The sequence below is a fragment of the Sparus aurata genome, chromosome 2, assembly GCF_900880675.1.
Source record: "Sparus aurata chromosome 2, fSpaAur1.1, whole genome shotgun sequence".
NCBI lineage: Eukaryota > Metazoa > Chordata > Actinopteri > Spariformes > Sparidae > Sparus > Sparus aurata.
In genome coordinates, this window is record NC_044188.1 from 24974116 (window position 1) to 24990464 (window position 16349).

Below are 16349 nucleotides of genomic sequence, written 5' to 3' on the forward strand. Positions count from 1 at the left end.
CATGGCAGGTCGTGGAAGACAACAATTAATAACCTCGCATTTTAACTGGTTCCAGTGATGCAAACAAGTCACACAATGTCAAAATACGTTGTTAGTCATTCCCCTCCAGAATTGCACATATAAACATTTTCTGTTTCAAAACGAGGATGAAATAAAAAAAGATTAAAAAAACAAATGTATATAGCTATGATTAAGGTTTGGGTATAAAAACAGCAAGGTTAAAGTTTAGGAAACATCTTGGTTTGCGCAAAAATTGGGTCACAATTTTGTTGACCCAAAGTCTTTCAGAGAGTTTGACAGTATCTTCTCATGACTGCTTAGCTCAGACTACCAGCATGTTGCTGCCCATGCTTCACTGAATCATGGTCAGTCAGTCTACCCCGTAGACTATCTTCACAGATTATCCACCACGTAACTAGCACAATTAAATTGGACACACCTTAATTGCACTTGTGCCACAGCTAAGATTGTTTAAATAGGGCCTAGAATTGTATTTCAGAGTATCTCAGATAGACAATTGCAGTCATAGTTACATTTCACACTTTCCCAGCTTTATTTTTTTTTTTACCAATGTGGGGGGTCCCTTAATATAAAGTTCCTCATTGAGATGTTATAAGCGGACATTTTTGTGAGCTTCTATGTTTCTCTGACCAACAAAATCTGACCCCGACTGACTGGCTTTTCCACTTTCTGGAGGCAGACGTTGATGTGCCAGTGTTTTGTTTTTTCTGAGTTGGGATTTCATCTGTTTTTTACTTGTGTAATGTTTGGACACATTTTCAACATACACACATAATGATAAAACACTATTAACATGTTCCTCATCAATGATGAATTATTTAATTCATCCCCTATCAATCAGAATGATAGTTCTTATGTCCTGTCCTGTCTGATCAGAGGGATGAGATCCACGCATCACATTATGCACACACAGACTCAGCGCAGTGCTCCTCCTGTTCCAGTTAAATGGAGCATTTTGCTCATATACATTCAAAGGGAGTTTTTGTCATCATCTTTATAGATTATTGATCACTATCAAAGGCAAGGTCCATGTATAGGATAGGATAGTCAGTAGCTGCACTAAGTAGCTTGTATCCATGGTGCCTCCAGCTGATCATTGAGAAATGACACGACCTCCAGAGGGAGGAGGACTGATTCTTTCCTCTGTACAGCCCCATGCAGTTTAACATCCTCCTTACTGTACATATAGCGATCACAATTTCATCCACCGTGCTCAGTAAGAGCAAAATCTCTCCCTGTCTCAACCCTAGCATAAAGTAGAACTTCATGGGGCGCCGTTTAGCTCAGTTGGTAGAGCAGGCGTCCCATGTACAGAGGCTTTGTCCTCGCTGCAGCGGACTAGGGTTCAACTCCCGACCTGGGGACCATTTGCTGCGTGTCACTCCCCCCTCTCTCTCACCCTGTTTCCTGTCAACTTCTTCAGCTGTGCTATCAATAAAAAAAGCCATAAAGGCCAAAAAGAAACGTAGAACTTCATTAAATCATGTAAATAAGATAAAATAACAATATAAATAATCATGTTTTAACATAAAACTAACCATGTCTGTACAACAAAGTTTTCATGTTATAACGTGATATTGTTTCTTTTTACTTTTCTTTATTGTGTGGCAGCAATATGCCTTTATACAAAAGAAAGAGCGATAGTATGTCACCCAGTTTTTCTCAGAGAAAGGTGGGTGTAGTCTGTGAGTGGTTGAATTGAACCTGTTAGCCTGATGTCCACAGTGAAATGACCTACATTTACAGTTATGTTCACACCTTTCTAACCTACATTTAATCAGTGCAGGTGAGTGTTTAGCAAGCTTATCATACTAAATCAGCTGTCCTTGCAGCTCCTACCAGACTCAAGACCAGATTTGTTAGCAGCCCGTCTCAAGAAGGTGAGCAACATTGTGCTGAATGACATGTCCGTTAGCATCATTGCGGTCGTCTGTTTTTGTTTGTTTTTTGCTAATATGAAAAAAGGAAACCAAATCTGTTTCAGTCAAACACTGTAATTATTTTTCCCCATAATGACAATCATATTATGAAACATAAACAGCCTACAGTGTCAGGTCGGGGTTTAAAGGGGAAGACATAAAGGGACTTGAAACAGGCAGGAACATGAGCAGGAGGCAGACACAGACAAGAGGCAAAGAACGGACAAGGAGTGCAGGGAAGACACAGACTAAATACACGGACACTAATGACAAGACGAGGAACAGGTGAGGAGTGAGAGGAGGGAGGAGGCCAGGTGTGGTAACGAGGAGGGAAAAGCACAGAGGAGAAAACGTGGAGGGAACAATACTAACAGACAGAGGGAGACAGAGGGAAGAACATAGGAAAATACACAGGAGAACTTAAAGGACACATGAGGGCATGGAAAATCAAAACATAAAAGACACAGCAAGACACGATACAAAGACATGGAAATCAGATACAAGAAAACACAAGACACAAAATCATAATAACTGAACATAACATCAAGAACATAAATCTACAGTCATGACATACAGTTTGTATTGGAGGCTGGCTTTGAGCATTGAGTGACTCAGTCTGTATTAAAGTTACAGCCCATGCTAAAATAATACCTTCAAGTCAGATGCTTTGATGCAGACTGAATTATGGCCGTTTAATGACATCTACAGATATAGACTTTATCAATTCGACAAGGGGCAATTTGTTGAGTAGCTTGTTGAACACAAAACAAAAACAAGCTGTTATCTGAGAATAAAGTAGGTTTTCAGGAGTCTTTTTGTTCTAAATCATGCTAAGTTACCCTACATTTGAATTTGATGTTAGTGAAATCTATTGTTTTATTTTTTGTTTGATTGTTTTGGCAGTACTGCCATGTGTTCACACAGTTATGACCATATTTTAAAACAAATTTTCCACTCAATAATTTTGCAATAAAAATAACATTTAGACTGCACTGTAAACATGGTCTTTAGCACATCTCTCATAGTGTATTGGTCTTGCATCAAATAGTGAATTTCACTTGGTGCATGTAAATCTGCACAGCGTCATATTTGCACAGCCACATCGTACTGTAAGTGTTGAACTACAAGGGACCAGACAGTTGCAAATGTAGAGTTATGTTAAGCTTTGAATGGGTTTACTGGGCCCTGGAGATGTGGTGACAGCAGGGTCCAATGTGATAATTTTTCCTGGGGCCCAAAATCCCTGGCACCACCCCCTGGTCACACTGTGTGAGATGCTGACACTGATTGCAGCCATATAGATGTTTCTTTTATCCCTGTGCTTCATATGTGTGTCTAAATAATACTCTAATCCTTTAATTTCGCAAAAGAACTTACCATTTGAAATTAATAAAATGTGATTTTACTGTGTGAACGCTGTGAACAGGGGAAGGACTATCTTCAAGTGGAATTGGTTGCTGGAATAGGTGAGAGGATTTGTCAGGCATTGTTGTTCAAGACATGAATATTTCTATTTGATTAGCATTTGATAATATTAGTATTTAAAGGGATAGGCTAGTTAGAGCCTGCATCTTTCCAAATTATATTAATACAAATCATTAATATTTTGCTGTCGGGGTGTGTATCACAAATCAGTTCGAATTTTTAAATTATCGGTGGTTAAACACATAAATACACCTGACCTACAAAATGTTTGTCAGATAAACACAATTGTAAGGCACACGTACAATCAAATCTTTAAATCAGTCCAGGTGACCACAAACTGTCCCTTCATCTGTGCATCAGTAGCCTACTTTCTTCTGAAGCAACACCAGACTTCAACAGGAAGTGGTCTGACGGTGAGAGACATTTCAGAGCTCTCACGCATTCTCAGTGTTAAAGACAAATATCTATTTGTTTGAATTTAACATGTTGACATGATCATAAAACAGCTTGACACTAGTTCTGTCAAACAATCGACTGTCAAAGGTGTGAAACTGAAACACAGCAAAGCGTTTCCGTAAATAAGTAAAAGAACTGTGATGGTCTTGTGGTTTTGTCCCATGATGCTTAGAGGGTCTAGCATACAGCATCACCACACTGCTGGTTTCACTGTACCAAACGCTGACAATGAGTGCAGACAGGTTGATTTTCCTTTTAGCTCTGTGCTTCATGTGTGTGACTTCAAATGGTAAGTTCTTTAAGAGATGTGCATCCTCATTTGATAATCGACTTGTCTGATCTATTTGTACATTATTCAGTTGAATTAAGGTATCAGTGAATCATCAACTTGTGTTTGGACTTTTGATTTTACGTACTGAAAAGCAGGCAACACAATATGATAGTTCTACTGTGCACAGTACGATGTTTAAATATATACTTTTTTCTATTTACTGCTTATTTCCCCGCTTTAAACACACAAGGTCTATCAACTGGTCTAGTAATTTTGGACTAGCTTTTTAAAAAATCAGTCTGTGTAATCAGTGTCTGTGATACGTTGAATATAATTGTTATGTTATTCTGCTTGATTGGTATATAAGCTTGTTATCCAGCTACTTATACCTTTATTCCCAACCCTGACATTTAATTTGAAGATTTCGATAAAAGTTTTGATTAAATTCAGTAACTTGAAACACTTGTATATCTCTCTTCTCGTCAAGATGAGTCGGACATTGAGAGTTCCTGTGATGACTCGGGGCTTTGTGAGACGCACACACTCAGTGCTCCACTTGGCTCCTCTGTCCTCCTTCCATGCAGCTTTTCAACAAGAAACCACAACTTGGTGTCATGGGTCGCCATTCACGAGATGCACATGGTCCAGCTCACATCTAAAGGGCGTGTTAAGTTCGTGGACCCCAGAAATGGCCGTCTCAAAGCTTTTCCAAACCAGGGCTCAGAGGGGAACTACTCCATCTGCATTGACGAGCTTGAAAAGTCCGACCTGGGGTGTTACCGCTGTGAGCAGGAGAACGACTGTCTTCAAGTGAAATTGGTAGCTGAGATAGGTGAGAGGATTTCTATTTAAAGCTTTGAAGGTCTTGTCTTTCTCATATAGTGAAGAGCATCGGGCCTCTTCCTTTGCATGGTCACAGACCTCGTAGGCCAAACTCATGTGAAAGGACAAGCGAAAGAGCAAGAGTTTCCTGTGAAATGCATCTTTGTAAAACCACAACTTACCATGCAGGTGGAGTGAGTGAAGAGATGCTGCTGGTTACCATCTGTGCTGGAGCGGCTTTCATTGTGCTGATTGTAGGCGGCTACTTCTGCATGAAGTGCATCTGTGAGTATACAAGTGTTTTTGGTCAGTTCATGGAGCTGATGGATTGGTTGGTCATTTATTAATACTTTTTGTTTTTATTTTCAGGGGGCTGTATTAACAGGGCACCTGACAATGCGGACAATCCTGTGTGTCCAGGTACTGAGTTTGATCTGTTATAAAGAGTTGCATCTGCTGAAAGTTATTTACAAAAGATATATCATACAAAGGAAAAATAGGCAATATTGGCAAGACAGAGTTAGATGAAAAGATTGATGGGGTACTCCTCTCTGTGTATGCTTAATGTGTAGCTAGAGCCAAGAGGCAATTAGCTTAGCTTCACACAAAGACTAGAAAATGGGGGAAAACTCTAGCTTGGCTCTCACCACATTGTTTACACTGTAACTGGAAACAACGTGGACGGAAAAAACCCTTTCCTTTCCCCATCGACCGCCATTAAGAAAGGGACGTTTGTTAAACTCTTGACAGGGCACCTAGAGCTGCAAACAAGGTCAATTATGAGGTTTTATATTTGTAAAAACTTCCCTCAAGCTGAGAAGATCTGTGATGTCTGTAAAGTCCATGGGAAGTCCATGAGTGGCAATTCGCGGGTGGGGGAAACTCTACTGAGCATAATCAATGGGCCACATAACCAGGAAGTTAACAAAGAAGCCCAGAAAGCTGCCATCTTTGCATCTGGCATCTAGCAATTATATAAATCTATGGGGTAGTGTCTACATCCTTTAAACCAACCACGCTAGCAGTTTCTAGTCTTGATGCTAAGCTAATCTAACAAACTGCTGTCAGTAGCCTGATATCAATCTCACTGCAGGTGCTATTGTCTCGCTGCAGGTGCCGGTGCTCCACCTCAGGAAATGGGCAGAGTACAAGAGAGAGGTATTCGATCACAATAACGAAACAAACACCCACTCAAGTAATATTTCTGTTGTTTTATTATGACATGTTTATTTTCATCACAAGAAACTTGTACACAATGTGTCTCATTTTCCCACAGGAGAAGACAACCTCGTCTACGGTTCGTTCACACAGCTCTTCTCTCTCTCTTGAGCCTTCATTTCCAAGTCATCCTAATTAATTCACTTTGATTAAATGTGATCGTATCCCAAAGTCTTTGTCAATAAATTCTGAACTGATCCTGTTTGAATGTCAGAAAATGACGACCAAGGCCCAGCGATCCAGCAGGGCCACCCTTCCAGAAATCTCAGGAATGTGCCGGGAGTTCAGCCTCACCCGGACAGGGCGCAACCCACTCAGAGTGGGATTTATCCAAACGTGGACCAGTTTAACTTTGAGAGGGTGGAAAGCCACAGAAGAAAACAAAGGTTTCATAGAGGTGCTTGATATTCAGTTGAATTACTGCAGTGTGTATGACTGGTGTCTCTTATCACCCTGTCATGAGAAACTCCGTCTTCTCTCTCCATTCCAGAACTCATCAGCAGATTACGGCAAGCAAGTTTCAGTCGTCATTATTATGGTATGATAAACATTTGTTATTATGATATATGATGTCAGTGCTGCCACGAATTTCACTCAGTCCTTTTATCACTCAGTTAACCAAAGTGACATCAGCAAGCAGCAAGCCACGTCAGCTCAGACGAGGAATCAACGCAGAGGTAAGTAATTCGTCTTTGTCTAGAGTCCATCCGTCAGAATGATCTGTGTGTGAGTACAAACAGCGTAGCGAGATAAACTAAACTCATTGAGGTGTTTAATTTGGCAGGAGACGCGGGGAAAAAGAAGGTCGAAGAAAGTGAGTGCTGACCTCATCTGTGGGCATGCTTGGGATAAAATGATACTGTGCGCTGAACTGCTCTTCCACTTCTAAATTGTTTCCTCCTCAGATCAAGACTACAAAAACCCGATTTACAACCGGAGCGCAGAGCAGCTCAACCACCTGTAGAGAACCAAGGACGCGGTTCAGAGAGCTGCTGAGATGTTTTCAACATCCATCCAGTCACTCATGATTCATTTAACACAAATAGTTTAAACTTGACGCATGATTTATTGTGTTTATGTGTTGTAAAACTGTACTGTATACAAAAAATCAAGAAGTAGTCTGTGTATGGTATGTGCTTAGTGAGATAAACTTATGTATGTGAGTTGTGTATTATGTAATTGTAATATGGCCGTGAAATATCCAGATGACAGAGGTGCCCTGGCCTGGCAGTCTCGTTCTCCAGATTTAAGAAAACGTGTTTGTTTGGTAGAGACCCCAACAAATGTCATGGTTTTTATACTTTTTTTTACTAAAACATTTAAATTGTGATGTCAAAATGTAAATTTCACCATATCATGTCGTCCTGGTTATATACTTTAACTATAAACTGCTTTTTGACCAAATAAAACTTGTTTGACCTGTGGATGAAATATAAGCTGGCTGTGTGTTCTTTCTGTGGATCACAAAGGAAAGTAGGTACAGGCCTTCGTACTAAACGACACCAACACTGCAGCCTGTTAGTGTTTGTGGTTCATGCGCAAGCCATTTAACTTTGTACAGACAGAACATGAGAACATGCAAACTCCAGTAGATCCAGTAGAAACCAGCTCATTTCAACACAGGAACTCCATTCTGTGAGGTGACAGAACCACTCTGAGTGAGTTGCTTTTAGTCTCTAGCCAATTAAGCCCAATGAGAAGCAGCCACGCCACCTGTCAGAGAGCGTCCAAAGATGAAGGCTTACGACTCAGACTTCCTCTTGGTGACACGTATTTCATTTTGGCTGCTTCTTTCGAGTTGCGACGCTCTTGCTCCTTCAAAACAATTTCAAGCGGCAATGTACAACGCTATGAATGACAACACACTGATTTGCCGTGACGGGTTCATGTCTGTTAACCTACCAAAGGGACAATTTGCTGATCTGCCTTTCACCATCTATGTTCAAGGTATGTCAGGCACTAAAAATATATCTTGCTGATCATGATACAAAAAAAGCTCTGAAGTGTTTCCTATACTTTTGCTCATATCCACATTTTCACGCAGATGAACAAAGCGGATATCACCAAGCTGTTGCTGTAGCAGAACAGTGTCACTACTTCCTGGAAGAAACTGACACCTTTGTTAACTTCATGGTCGCTTCGCATGGATGTTTCGTGAGAAGACAAGTGAACAGAAAAGTCTCTCAAACTGTTAATTTAGATTTCAGTATACGGTTTTCATATTCTAATCTTTCTTCACCACTTTGTTCGACAGAAATACGTCACAAATCTGACGGTTGTCATCATGGCAGCTGCGGACAGGGGAAGAGTTATCATTGTCAAATCAATACCTCTCGTATGTGAAAGGAACATTAAAGGTTGAGGTTTCATTTGTACAGGTAAAAGCTGTAGAATGGTACAGAATTCAGTTTATCAGTAATTCTCAGTGTGTTTTTCTACAGAAGTGGGCAAAAAAAATAATCCACTGGTGTCAGGACATTCTTCCTGCTACAAGGATGGGTTCCACATTACCATCTCTCAGAGCGCCACAGTCCCACCGCTGAACCTGGATGCAGTCTGGATCCCTTCGAGCCAAAGCCACAACTGTAAACCCCCAAAAAGATCCAAGGATGCTGTCACATTCAGCTTTCCGTTCTCTGACTGTGGCACGCAGTCCATGGTAGATGTGAGGTCCACATTCTTTTAAACAAGTCAGATGGTAGCTTTGAGACTAACTACCCGGTTGTGCTTTGCAGATTTCTGATGGGATGTTAACCTACTGGGTCAACATCGGGGCGAAACAACATCTGCAGGGAGGCTCAATATTTCTCAACACCCCTTTCCAGTAAGAAAGTTAAACTTTACTTACTTTTTCAAGGTAATGGAGACTCATTTTGATTGTTTGTTTTGCTTTCTGTTGTAGTCTTACTGTGCGCTGTAGCTTTTCTCTTGCCCAAATGACTCATCTGGGTATTGAAGTTCAGGGAGAAAAGTCCCCATCGACACTGAAGAGCGAGGGACTACTGAGGACAGAAATGAAGTTTGCTAAAGGTCAAGTTTATACTTGTTGCATTTCATTCCTACTGATTACTTTTACTGTCCATAAGGAAAATATCCTTGGAAAGTTTATACAGGACATGAAAATGAATGAATTGCTTTTTATTTTGAAGGGCCAGTTTCAAACAAGTAGTAATATTTTCAATCAACATTTCATCTACAGATTCTAATTACAGGTCTTTCTATTCATCCCGAGACTCCCCGACAGTGACTGAGCTTGGCCAGCCCGTGTATGTGGAGGTGTCTGTTCTCAAACATGAGTACAAGGACTTGAAGCTGCTGCTGGAGGACTGCTGGGCGACACCGACTAAAAACCCACATGACCCCAAAAGATGGAAGCTGCTTGTTAAAGGGTGAATCCTGATGGAATCAGCAGTCTATACTGTATGCACATCTTTTCCTGTACTTCCATCATCTCAAGCTTAATTTTGTATCCGATCCAGATGTCCTTTCAGTGGTGATAGCCACAGAACTGTTGTGCTGCCAGTTGTCTCCAATAAGGAGCTGAAGTATCCCTCTCTTCATAAGAGGTTTTCAGTCAAGATGTTCTCATTTGTGAAGCCCCCGACATTTGAACATCTAGTAAGATAATTTCTTTTTTCAAATGAGATGCTGGTATATTTTGGCCTTGGTGATTTTTTTAAACATAGGATGTTCTTCTACAGGTATATTTCTACTGTGATATAGAGTTATGTAAAGGACCAACTTGCTCACAAACCTGTGGCAATGGTAAGTGGATCTGTAGCCTTTTTTTCCCTTTATGAATCTTTCCTGGATTATTCATTTTTGCTGAGGTTTGCATGTAACACTGTGAGTCTTTGTTATTTTCCATGTCTTTCAGGAAGGCGGAAATCGAGAAGAATCACATCGGAGCCAGGACAGAGGATTCTTTACAGTGAAGTCTCTGGTGGACCTATTCTTTATCTGCTGTAAATGATCAGAAGAAATCAGGTCGACATAGTTACTTTTTTGCTAGGTTTAAATAGTGCAGGGTTTGCTTTTGATTTACCAAACGTATCTAGAAAACTGTTGCATGTCAAATGCAAAACTGTCATTGTAGATTATTTACAATGTTGACTCAGTTATTTTGGTCTTCAGGTTTTGATGATGAAAAACAGAGGGAAAAGGTTTGCAGTATTTTAAATAGATATAATGCTGAGTTTTTGTCATCAGTGTACTGGCTCTTGTTTGGTTTGGTCGGATGAACAGATGATGTGATGTATGCATTAATGATCAATCTGCTGATAATAAATGCATCCGAGTATGTAGCTCACTGCTCTGGGATTCAAAGAAAGACCTCAGAAAGCATCATATTTTCAAACACTGCAAATTTCACACCCACAAATATTGAATAAGAGCTTTCATCGAGAGAAAAGTACTAATACTCCGATTAGCTTGATTTAATTGACTAATCAGTCTTATGGATATATGAATCATCAATCAATCTATTTAGTGAGTTTTTATTTCCTATTTGTTTATTTTGGTGTTTTAGTGAGTTTTAGTGTTTTAAAAAAAAGTTTAATTTGAAAATCCCAGACAGGCTTTTATTGTGGTGGAGAGCGTGTGTCATGTGACCACAGCTCGACCAATAGGAAAGCAGAGTGGGTTCGTTTGCGGAAGTTAATGAGCGAGTGTGTCGTCTTTAAAACGAGTGGAGGAAAAGTGAAAGAAGCTGCTCTTTTGTTCGATTCACTACAGTCTGTGGGCACACACACCAACTAAACCGTGTCCCGCATCATAATAGCCGGTATTCATTTCTGTCTGTGTGGCTCTTCGCACTGATATCTGCTGATAAAGCTGGTCAGAGCTGTCGGTCATGTCCAAATCATCAAGATGGGACTCGACCGAAAACGAGTCAAAACACCTGCCGATCTATCGGCACAAAGCCAAGCTGGTTCAGGCTGTTGAAGGCAGCACTTTTCTGGTTGTCACCGGCGAGACTGGCAGCGGGAAAACCACACAGCTTCCACAGTACCTGCATCAAGCAGGTGAGCTGTCGTTTCGCTGTCCTGTCCCTGTAAAACCACAATGTGAAGCTATAGAGACGTTTTAATGCTTAATATGCAACATGTAGATGCAACTTGATGCGGTTTTGTTGGTTTAAAAGCCCCGGACTATATGCATTCTGTTTAGTCAGGATACAGATGTGACCATTGGATAAAAATATGAACTTCTCTCTCTTCTTTTCATTGCAGGTATGTGTAGAAATGGCAAAATCGGCATCACCCAGCCCCGCCGGGTGGCTGCCATCACAGTGGCCCAGAGGGTAGCCCAGGAGATGCAGTGCACTCTGGGTAGAGAGGTTGGCTACCAAGTGCGCTTTGATGACTGCACATCACAGGTGAGAGGCAAAGAGGACTCATCGCGTGTACAAAACCCAATGTATTTAATTCAGATACAATACAGTACAGTTCAAATGTTTAAAAAAGTGAAGATGTGATCATGTTTGAACCAGGACACAGTGGTGAAGTACATGACGGACGGCTGCCTGCTCAGAGAGATCCTGGCAGACCCTGTACTTTCTCAGTACAGTGTTGTAATCTTGGATGAAGTGCACGAACGCAGCCTCAACACGGTGAGTCACAACAGGCCACTGGCTCGGTGTCATACACCTGTATAATTCATGCACTGTACTGTCAGGTGCATACATATCTATCTTCTTTCTGTCAATGTTTCAACAATCTATTTGACTAAGTGTTCTCATCTGACGCAGGATATTCTCCTGGGTTTATTGAAGAAGATGTTCTCCGACCCTGCCAAGTCTACCAAGGGCCGATCTTTCCCTCTGAAGGTGGTGGTGATGTCCGCCACCTTGGAAACTGACAAACTTTCAGCGTTTCTCGGCGGATGTCCCGTCTTTGCTATCCCCGGGAGGACTTTTCCTGTCACCTGCACATTTGGCACTGCAGTAGGACCTAAAGACGTAGAGAGCACTGGCTATGTAAAAGAGGTACTGAGTTTCAGCTTCATGTAGGATGTTTAAGTTTTTTTTTTAATCATTTGTCATCAAAGGTTTCTTTTTTCTTTTTTAATTTTGCATCATCTATTCAGTGATTCTGGAGAAAGATTGTTGAGTCTTATTCCTAGATTGTCACACCGTAGCTGAATCAGACCGGTGAGCATCTATTGCGGCAGTCTAACAGCACCATAAATAGCATTTATATAACCACAATAACAAGAGGTCTATTACAGCACTAACGCTATTACTTGAGTAATTTACTCTCTGAGCCATTTCATCCGACGAGTCACTTTATTCAAATTGAGGATGTTGTTTGAGGGTTTTTTTTAGGCTGATAACATCAAAAATATGATGACAGACATTCAAATCTTCACGCGAAAAACCCCATTCGAACCTTCAAATAATAAAAGACATTTCATTCAGCATTACATTTGTTTTAACTTGGTTTCACTTCTTTACAATCATTACTCTGTGAGCAAGTTTGGGTTTTAGCATTGGTTTAATTTGCTCCTCAGGTCGTCAGAATGGCCCTTGATGTGCACACCAGTGAACTGGCTGGGGATATTCTTGTGTTTTTGACAGGCAAGTCATCATTATGGAGCCCTAAGATCTCAGTATACATCTTAACCTTGACAAAAACTGCCACATTGATTCTCCATGTTTGACAGGTCAGTCAGAGATTGAGCGCGCCTGTGACTTGCTGTTTGAGAAAGCTGAGTCTATAGACTACCGCTACGATGTCCAGGACCAAACAGTGGAGGGCCTCCTTATCTTGCCCCTCTATGGATCCATGCCCACTGGTGAATAACCTACAACAGCTGTCATGTCTTATTCATTGTGAAGGAGATTGAATGTAGCTTTTCCTGGTTAGGTCAAAATATTTCTGTGCGATGCTGCTGTGAAAGAAAAAAAAAAAAAAACGTCTATTATTTTTGTTCTCTTCGCAGATCAGCAGAGGCAGATATTTCAGCCTCCGCCCTCAAGAATCAGGAAGTGTGTAGTGGCCACTAACATCGCAGCTACATCTCTCACCATCAATGGCATAAAGTGAGCGAGGCCTGTGGTTTATCACTGCAGCAATGAAGTATGTGTGTGTGATCAGCACCAAATATACCACGGACTTTCCCACCGAACCGATTATTTTTCCCTATAGGTACATCATAGACAGCGGCTTTGTGAAGCAGCTCAACCACAACTCCAGGGTGGGCATGGATATCTTGGAGGTGGTGCCCATTTCAAAGTGAGTTTCTGATTTCTGAGTAATGCGCCATTGGGAACCTGCAAAAAAATGTTTGTTTAAGTGATTTTCCTGCTTGCATATACACACACAAACACACACAAACACACAACACACAACACACACACACACACGTGCGCGCGCGCCATCAAGAGAGCTTGCCAACAGAGATTTGGGCTGAATTCTTTTTGGGGGGATTTTCTGTGATTAGGAGCGAGGCTGAGCAGAGAGCGGGCCGAGCTGGAAGGACCTCAGCTGGGAAATGTTTTCGAATCTACACCAAGGAATTCTGGGAGAAGAGCATGCCCGAGTATACAGTTCCAGAAATCCAGAGGACGAGTCTGACTGCGGTGGTACTCACACTCAAGTGCCTGGGCGTTCATGATGTCATAAGGTACACCAATACATAATCTGTGGCTGTTGGCTTTCTTATAGTTCCTTTCACCTCCTTGAGTCATGACTTATTTACTTTTAAGGTTCCCTTACCTGGACTGTCCGGAGGAACGGTTTCTTCTCGAGGCCTTAAAACAGCTCTACCAATTTGACGCCATCGACAGGTGAGTGGTTATGCCTGTGGACCACATTCAAGCTTCATACAGAAGTGGGTTTATGTGAAGGTTCGTGAGCACTTATCTCTCTGGTGTGTCGGCTGTAGGAGAGGTAAAGTGACCCAGCTGGGGGAGCTGATGGTGGAGTTCCCCCTGCAACCAGGCCTTACCAGGGCTGTGCTCAAAGGCTCTTCGCTCGGCTGTCAGGACCTGCTGCTCCCCCTGGCCGCCATGCTGTCTGTGGAGAACATTTTCATCAGGCCAGGTCAGCACTGTATCTGTTTTAAAGGGGGTACACAAACGTGTACTTGTAGCAGAGATACTAAACATTTTCATTGAATATAGAACTAAGAAAGCTCTCTATAATTAAAAGATAATTTACTTTATTGATGTAATTGTTTATGTATTTAATGTGTCAGGAAATTGAAAATGCACAGAGAAGTATTGAAGTATAGTGTGAAGACTCTGAATGCACACATTTTTGGCTGATTTCCTCCATCCTGCAGGGAACCCTGAGAAGCAGAAAGAGGCAGATAAAAAGCACAGAGCGCTGGCTACCAAGAGCGGTGGCATGAACGACTTTGCCACGCTCCTCAGTGTGTTTCAGTTGTGTAAATCCAGGTAAGGAGCCCCACTGATTAATGCTGCGTCCATATTATTTATCTTTGTGCGTGCCAAGAAATGTCACGTTGTCTAATACTTCCCACGTATTCAGTATTCACTACAAAATTGAGCCTTTCTCTTGCATTCTACAGCGACAGACCCTCAGCGTGGTGTAAAGATAATTGGATCCACTGGAGGGCGCTGAAGTCAGCCTTCAGTGTGGAGACTCAGCTGCGAGAGATACTCCTCCGCCTCCAGCAGGTACAGTACAGCAGTTTACAGAGCTGCTGGGAGAGCTGTTTGCTCCCCACATCAGTGTTTTACTCGAATAATTGCAACAAACCTCTTTGCAGATTGCTTTTGTCAGATCTTCTACTCTCTGTTGTTCCTCACCTCTGTGATAATTAGTTTCATGATTGGAGTCTGATTATTTTTCCCCTTTCAGAAGAGAGATTTCCCTGTGGAAACATTCGATGGCAATAAGAGTGAACTCTTCAGGCGATGCCTGTGCACAGGATACTTCACCAACGTTGCCAGAAGGTATCACCAAGGCTCATTTGATATTGTCCATATTTAATATCTGGATTCCTTTGTGCAAAATTGTTAAGTAAATGTTTTTCTATCCCATATAGGTCAGTTGGTAAGGTGTTTTGCACAATGGATGGCAATGGATCCATGGTTAACATTCATCCATCATCATCGGTAAATGTGTTTTTTAAATGAATTCCAAAAGATCTTGACTAATGAAACAATTTTTGGAGAGGACACACCAAAACATTCATGCTTCTTCTCTGATTTCTCCTTTGATTATGATTCCTTGTTGCTCCAAGCTGTTTGACCAGGAGGCTGATCTCAACTGGGTCATCTTCCACGATGTGCTGGTGACCTCACGCGTGTATATCAGGACTGTGTGCCCAATTCGTTATGAGTGGGTGAAGGACCTGTTACCTAAACTCCATGAGGTGGATGTCTATGAACTGAGTAGCGTGGCAAGACAAGAAGTGACTGATGAGGAGATGATAAAGTGGGAGACCAGGGAAGCAGCCAAAAGACAACCAGGTTGACGGAATCTATAATTAGATGTTTATTTGGAAATTGTGATGTTGTGTAAATGTGACATGCTCAAAACCTTGAATGGCACTCAGTAGAGTGCATACTTCCGGCAACGCCCAACAGTTTCCTTTAAGTCAATCAAGCCTAGTCCAATCAAACTTGATAGCCCCGTATCACTTGATATTTTAAACCACCCATAACTTCTTGAGCATAACTGAATCTCTCCAGATCTAAGATTGACATCAAATTGTTCTCGGTCATAGCTACTAACCATCTGATTACACTTGATTGTTTCCATTAAGATCCATACATTGTTTGGTGAAAAAAAGAGCTCTATTTAACAATGTCTGGAGCTGACTCTTTATTTGGATCCGCACTAAAAGTTGATTGGGTCTTTTCTGGGTCGAGACCCTTCATCCTTCCAAGCCCTGTCGAAATCTGTTCTGTAGTTTTTGTAAACTCATGCTTACAACCAACCAACCAACCCAACACACAAACAGACACAGGTTGAAAACAAGAGTCTGCCCAAAGCATAAGCTAATAGATTACTTTATTCTTTTTTCAGAGGTTTCTACTGAGGATATCGTGAAGAAGCTGGAGAAGCGTAACAATGAAACCAGTGTGAGCGACGCTCGTGCTCGCTACCTGCAACGAAAGCAACAAAGGCAGCAGAGTAAAGCTCTTTGACGGATCGTTCATTCACTTAATGTATAACAAAGAAGCATTTTTGTAAATACCTGAACAATAAACCTTTATTACGTTTACTTTAACACTGCCTCTT

General features: G+C 41.4%; 3 protein-coding genes across 5 annotated transcripts; all 3 read left to right on the forward strand.

Moving 5' to 3' along the window:
* Window positions 1-3999: 3999 nt before the first annotated feature.
* LOC115595714 (uncharacterized) lies at window positions 4000-7568 on the forward strand. Its single transcript, XM_030440508.1, has 11 exons — window positions 4000-4110; window positions 4580-4924; window positions 5104-5199; window positions 5284-5334; window positions 6028-6072; window positions 6191-6211; window positions 6347-6529; window positions 6623-6670; window positions 6747-6809; window positions 6917-6946; window positions 7038-7568. Exons 1-11 carry the CDS (start codon window positions 4050-4052, stop codon window positions 7094-7096), a joined length of 1002 nt encoding a protein of 333 aa, XP_030296368.1. The 5' UTR covers window positions 4000-4049; the 3' UTR covers window positions 7097-7568.
* Window positions 7569-7702: 134 nt separating this feature from the next.
* LOC115595699 (zona pellucida sperm-binding protein 4-like) lies at window positions 7703-10462 on the forward strand. Of its 3 annotated transcripts, none has more exons than XM_030440477.1 (10): window positions 7703-8079; window positions 8177-8310; window positions 8387-8489; window positions 8574-8797; window positions 8868-8956; window positions 9035-9162; window positions 9332-9521; window positions 9612-9750; window positions 9834-9897; window positions 10010-10462. In XM_030440477.1, the coding sequence occupies exons 1-10, from the start codon at window positions 7866-7868 to the stop codon at window positions 10099-10101; spliced, it is 1377 nt and encodes a 458-aa protein (XP_030296337.1). In that variant the 5' UTR covers window positions 7703-7865; the 3' UTR covers window positions 10102-10462. The 3 variants fall into 3 exon arrangements, with proteins under 3 accessions (XP_030296337.1, XP_030296354.1, XP_030296345.1); XM_030440494.1 differs by having other exon boundaries at window positions 7714-8079; window positions 8177-8298; XM_030440485.1 differs by having other exon boundaries at window positions 7715-8079; window positions 8574-8791.
* Window positions 10463-10755: 293 nt separating this feature from the next.
* dhx40 (DEAH (Asp-Glu-Ala-His) box polypeptide 40) lies at window positions 10756-16338 on the forward strand. The gene is made up of 17 exons (XM_030391863.1): window positions 10756-11156; window positions 11364-11509; window positions 11624-11743; window positions 11882-12118; window positions 12643-12709; window positions 12796-12927; window positions 13075-13174; window positions 13281-13367; window positions 13576-13758; window positions 13841-13921; window positions 14020-14177; window positions 14419-14533; window positions 14668-14776; window positions 14961-15055; window positions 15148-15217; window positions 15346-15574; window positions 16134-16338. Exons 1-17 carry the CDS (start codon window positions 10985-10987, stop codon window positions 16253-16255), a joined length of 2223 nt encoding a protein of 740 aa, XP_030247723.1. The 5' UTR covers window positions 10756-10984; the 3' UTR covers window positions 16256-16338.
* The last annotated feature ends 11 nt before the right edge of the window (window positions 16339-16349 follow it).

Bases quoted from the DNA above. Each gene is read 5' to 3' on its own strand.
- LOC115595714 (XM_030440508.1), top strand. From the start codon at position 4,050: ATGAGTGCAGACAGGTTGATTTTCCTTTTAGCTCTGTGCTTCATGTGT. The intron at 5,200-5,283 runs GTGAGTATACAA...TTTTATTTTCAG, and splicing joins CTTCTGCATGAAGTGCATCT to GGGGCTGTATTAACAGGGCA. The intron at 6,530-6,622 runs GTGCTTGATATT...TCTCCATTCCAG, and splicing joins AAAACAAAGGTTTCATAGAG to AACTCATCAGCAGATTACGG.
- LOC115595699 (XM_030440477.1), top strand. From the start codon at position 7,866: ATGAAGGCTTACGACTCAGACTTCCTCTTGGTGACACGTATTTCATTT. The intron at 9,522-9,611 runs GTGAATCCTGAT...TATCCGATCCAG, and splicing joins TGGAAGCTGCTTGTTAAAGG to ATGTCCTTTCAGTGGTGATA. The intron at 9,751-9,833 runs GTAAGATAATTT...GTTCTTCTACAG, and splicing joins CCCCGACATTTGAACATCTA to GTATATTTCTACTGTGATAT.
- dhx40 (XM_030391863.1), top strand. From the start codon at position 10,985: ATGTCCAAATCATCAAGATGGGACTCGACCGAAAACGAGTCAAAACAC. The intron at 12,710-12,795 runs GCAAGTCATCAT...CATGTTTGACAG, and splicing joins TATTCTTGTGTTTTTGACAG to GTCAGTCAGAGATTGAGCGC. The intron at 13,368-13,575 runs GTGAGTTTCTGA...TTCTGTGATTAG, and splicing joins GAGGTGGTGCCCATTTCAAA to GAGCGAGGCTGAGCAGAGAG.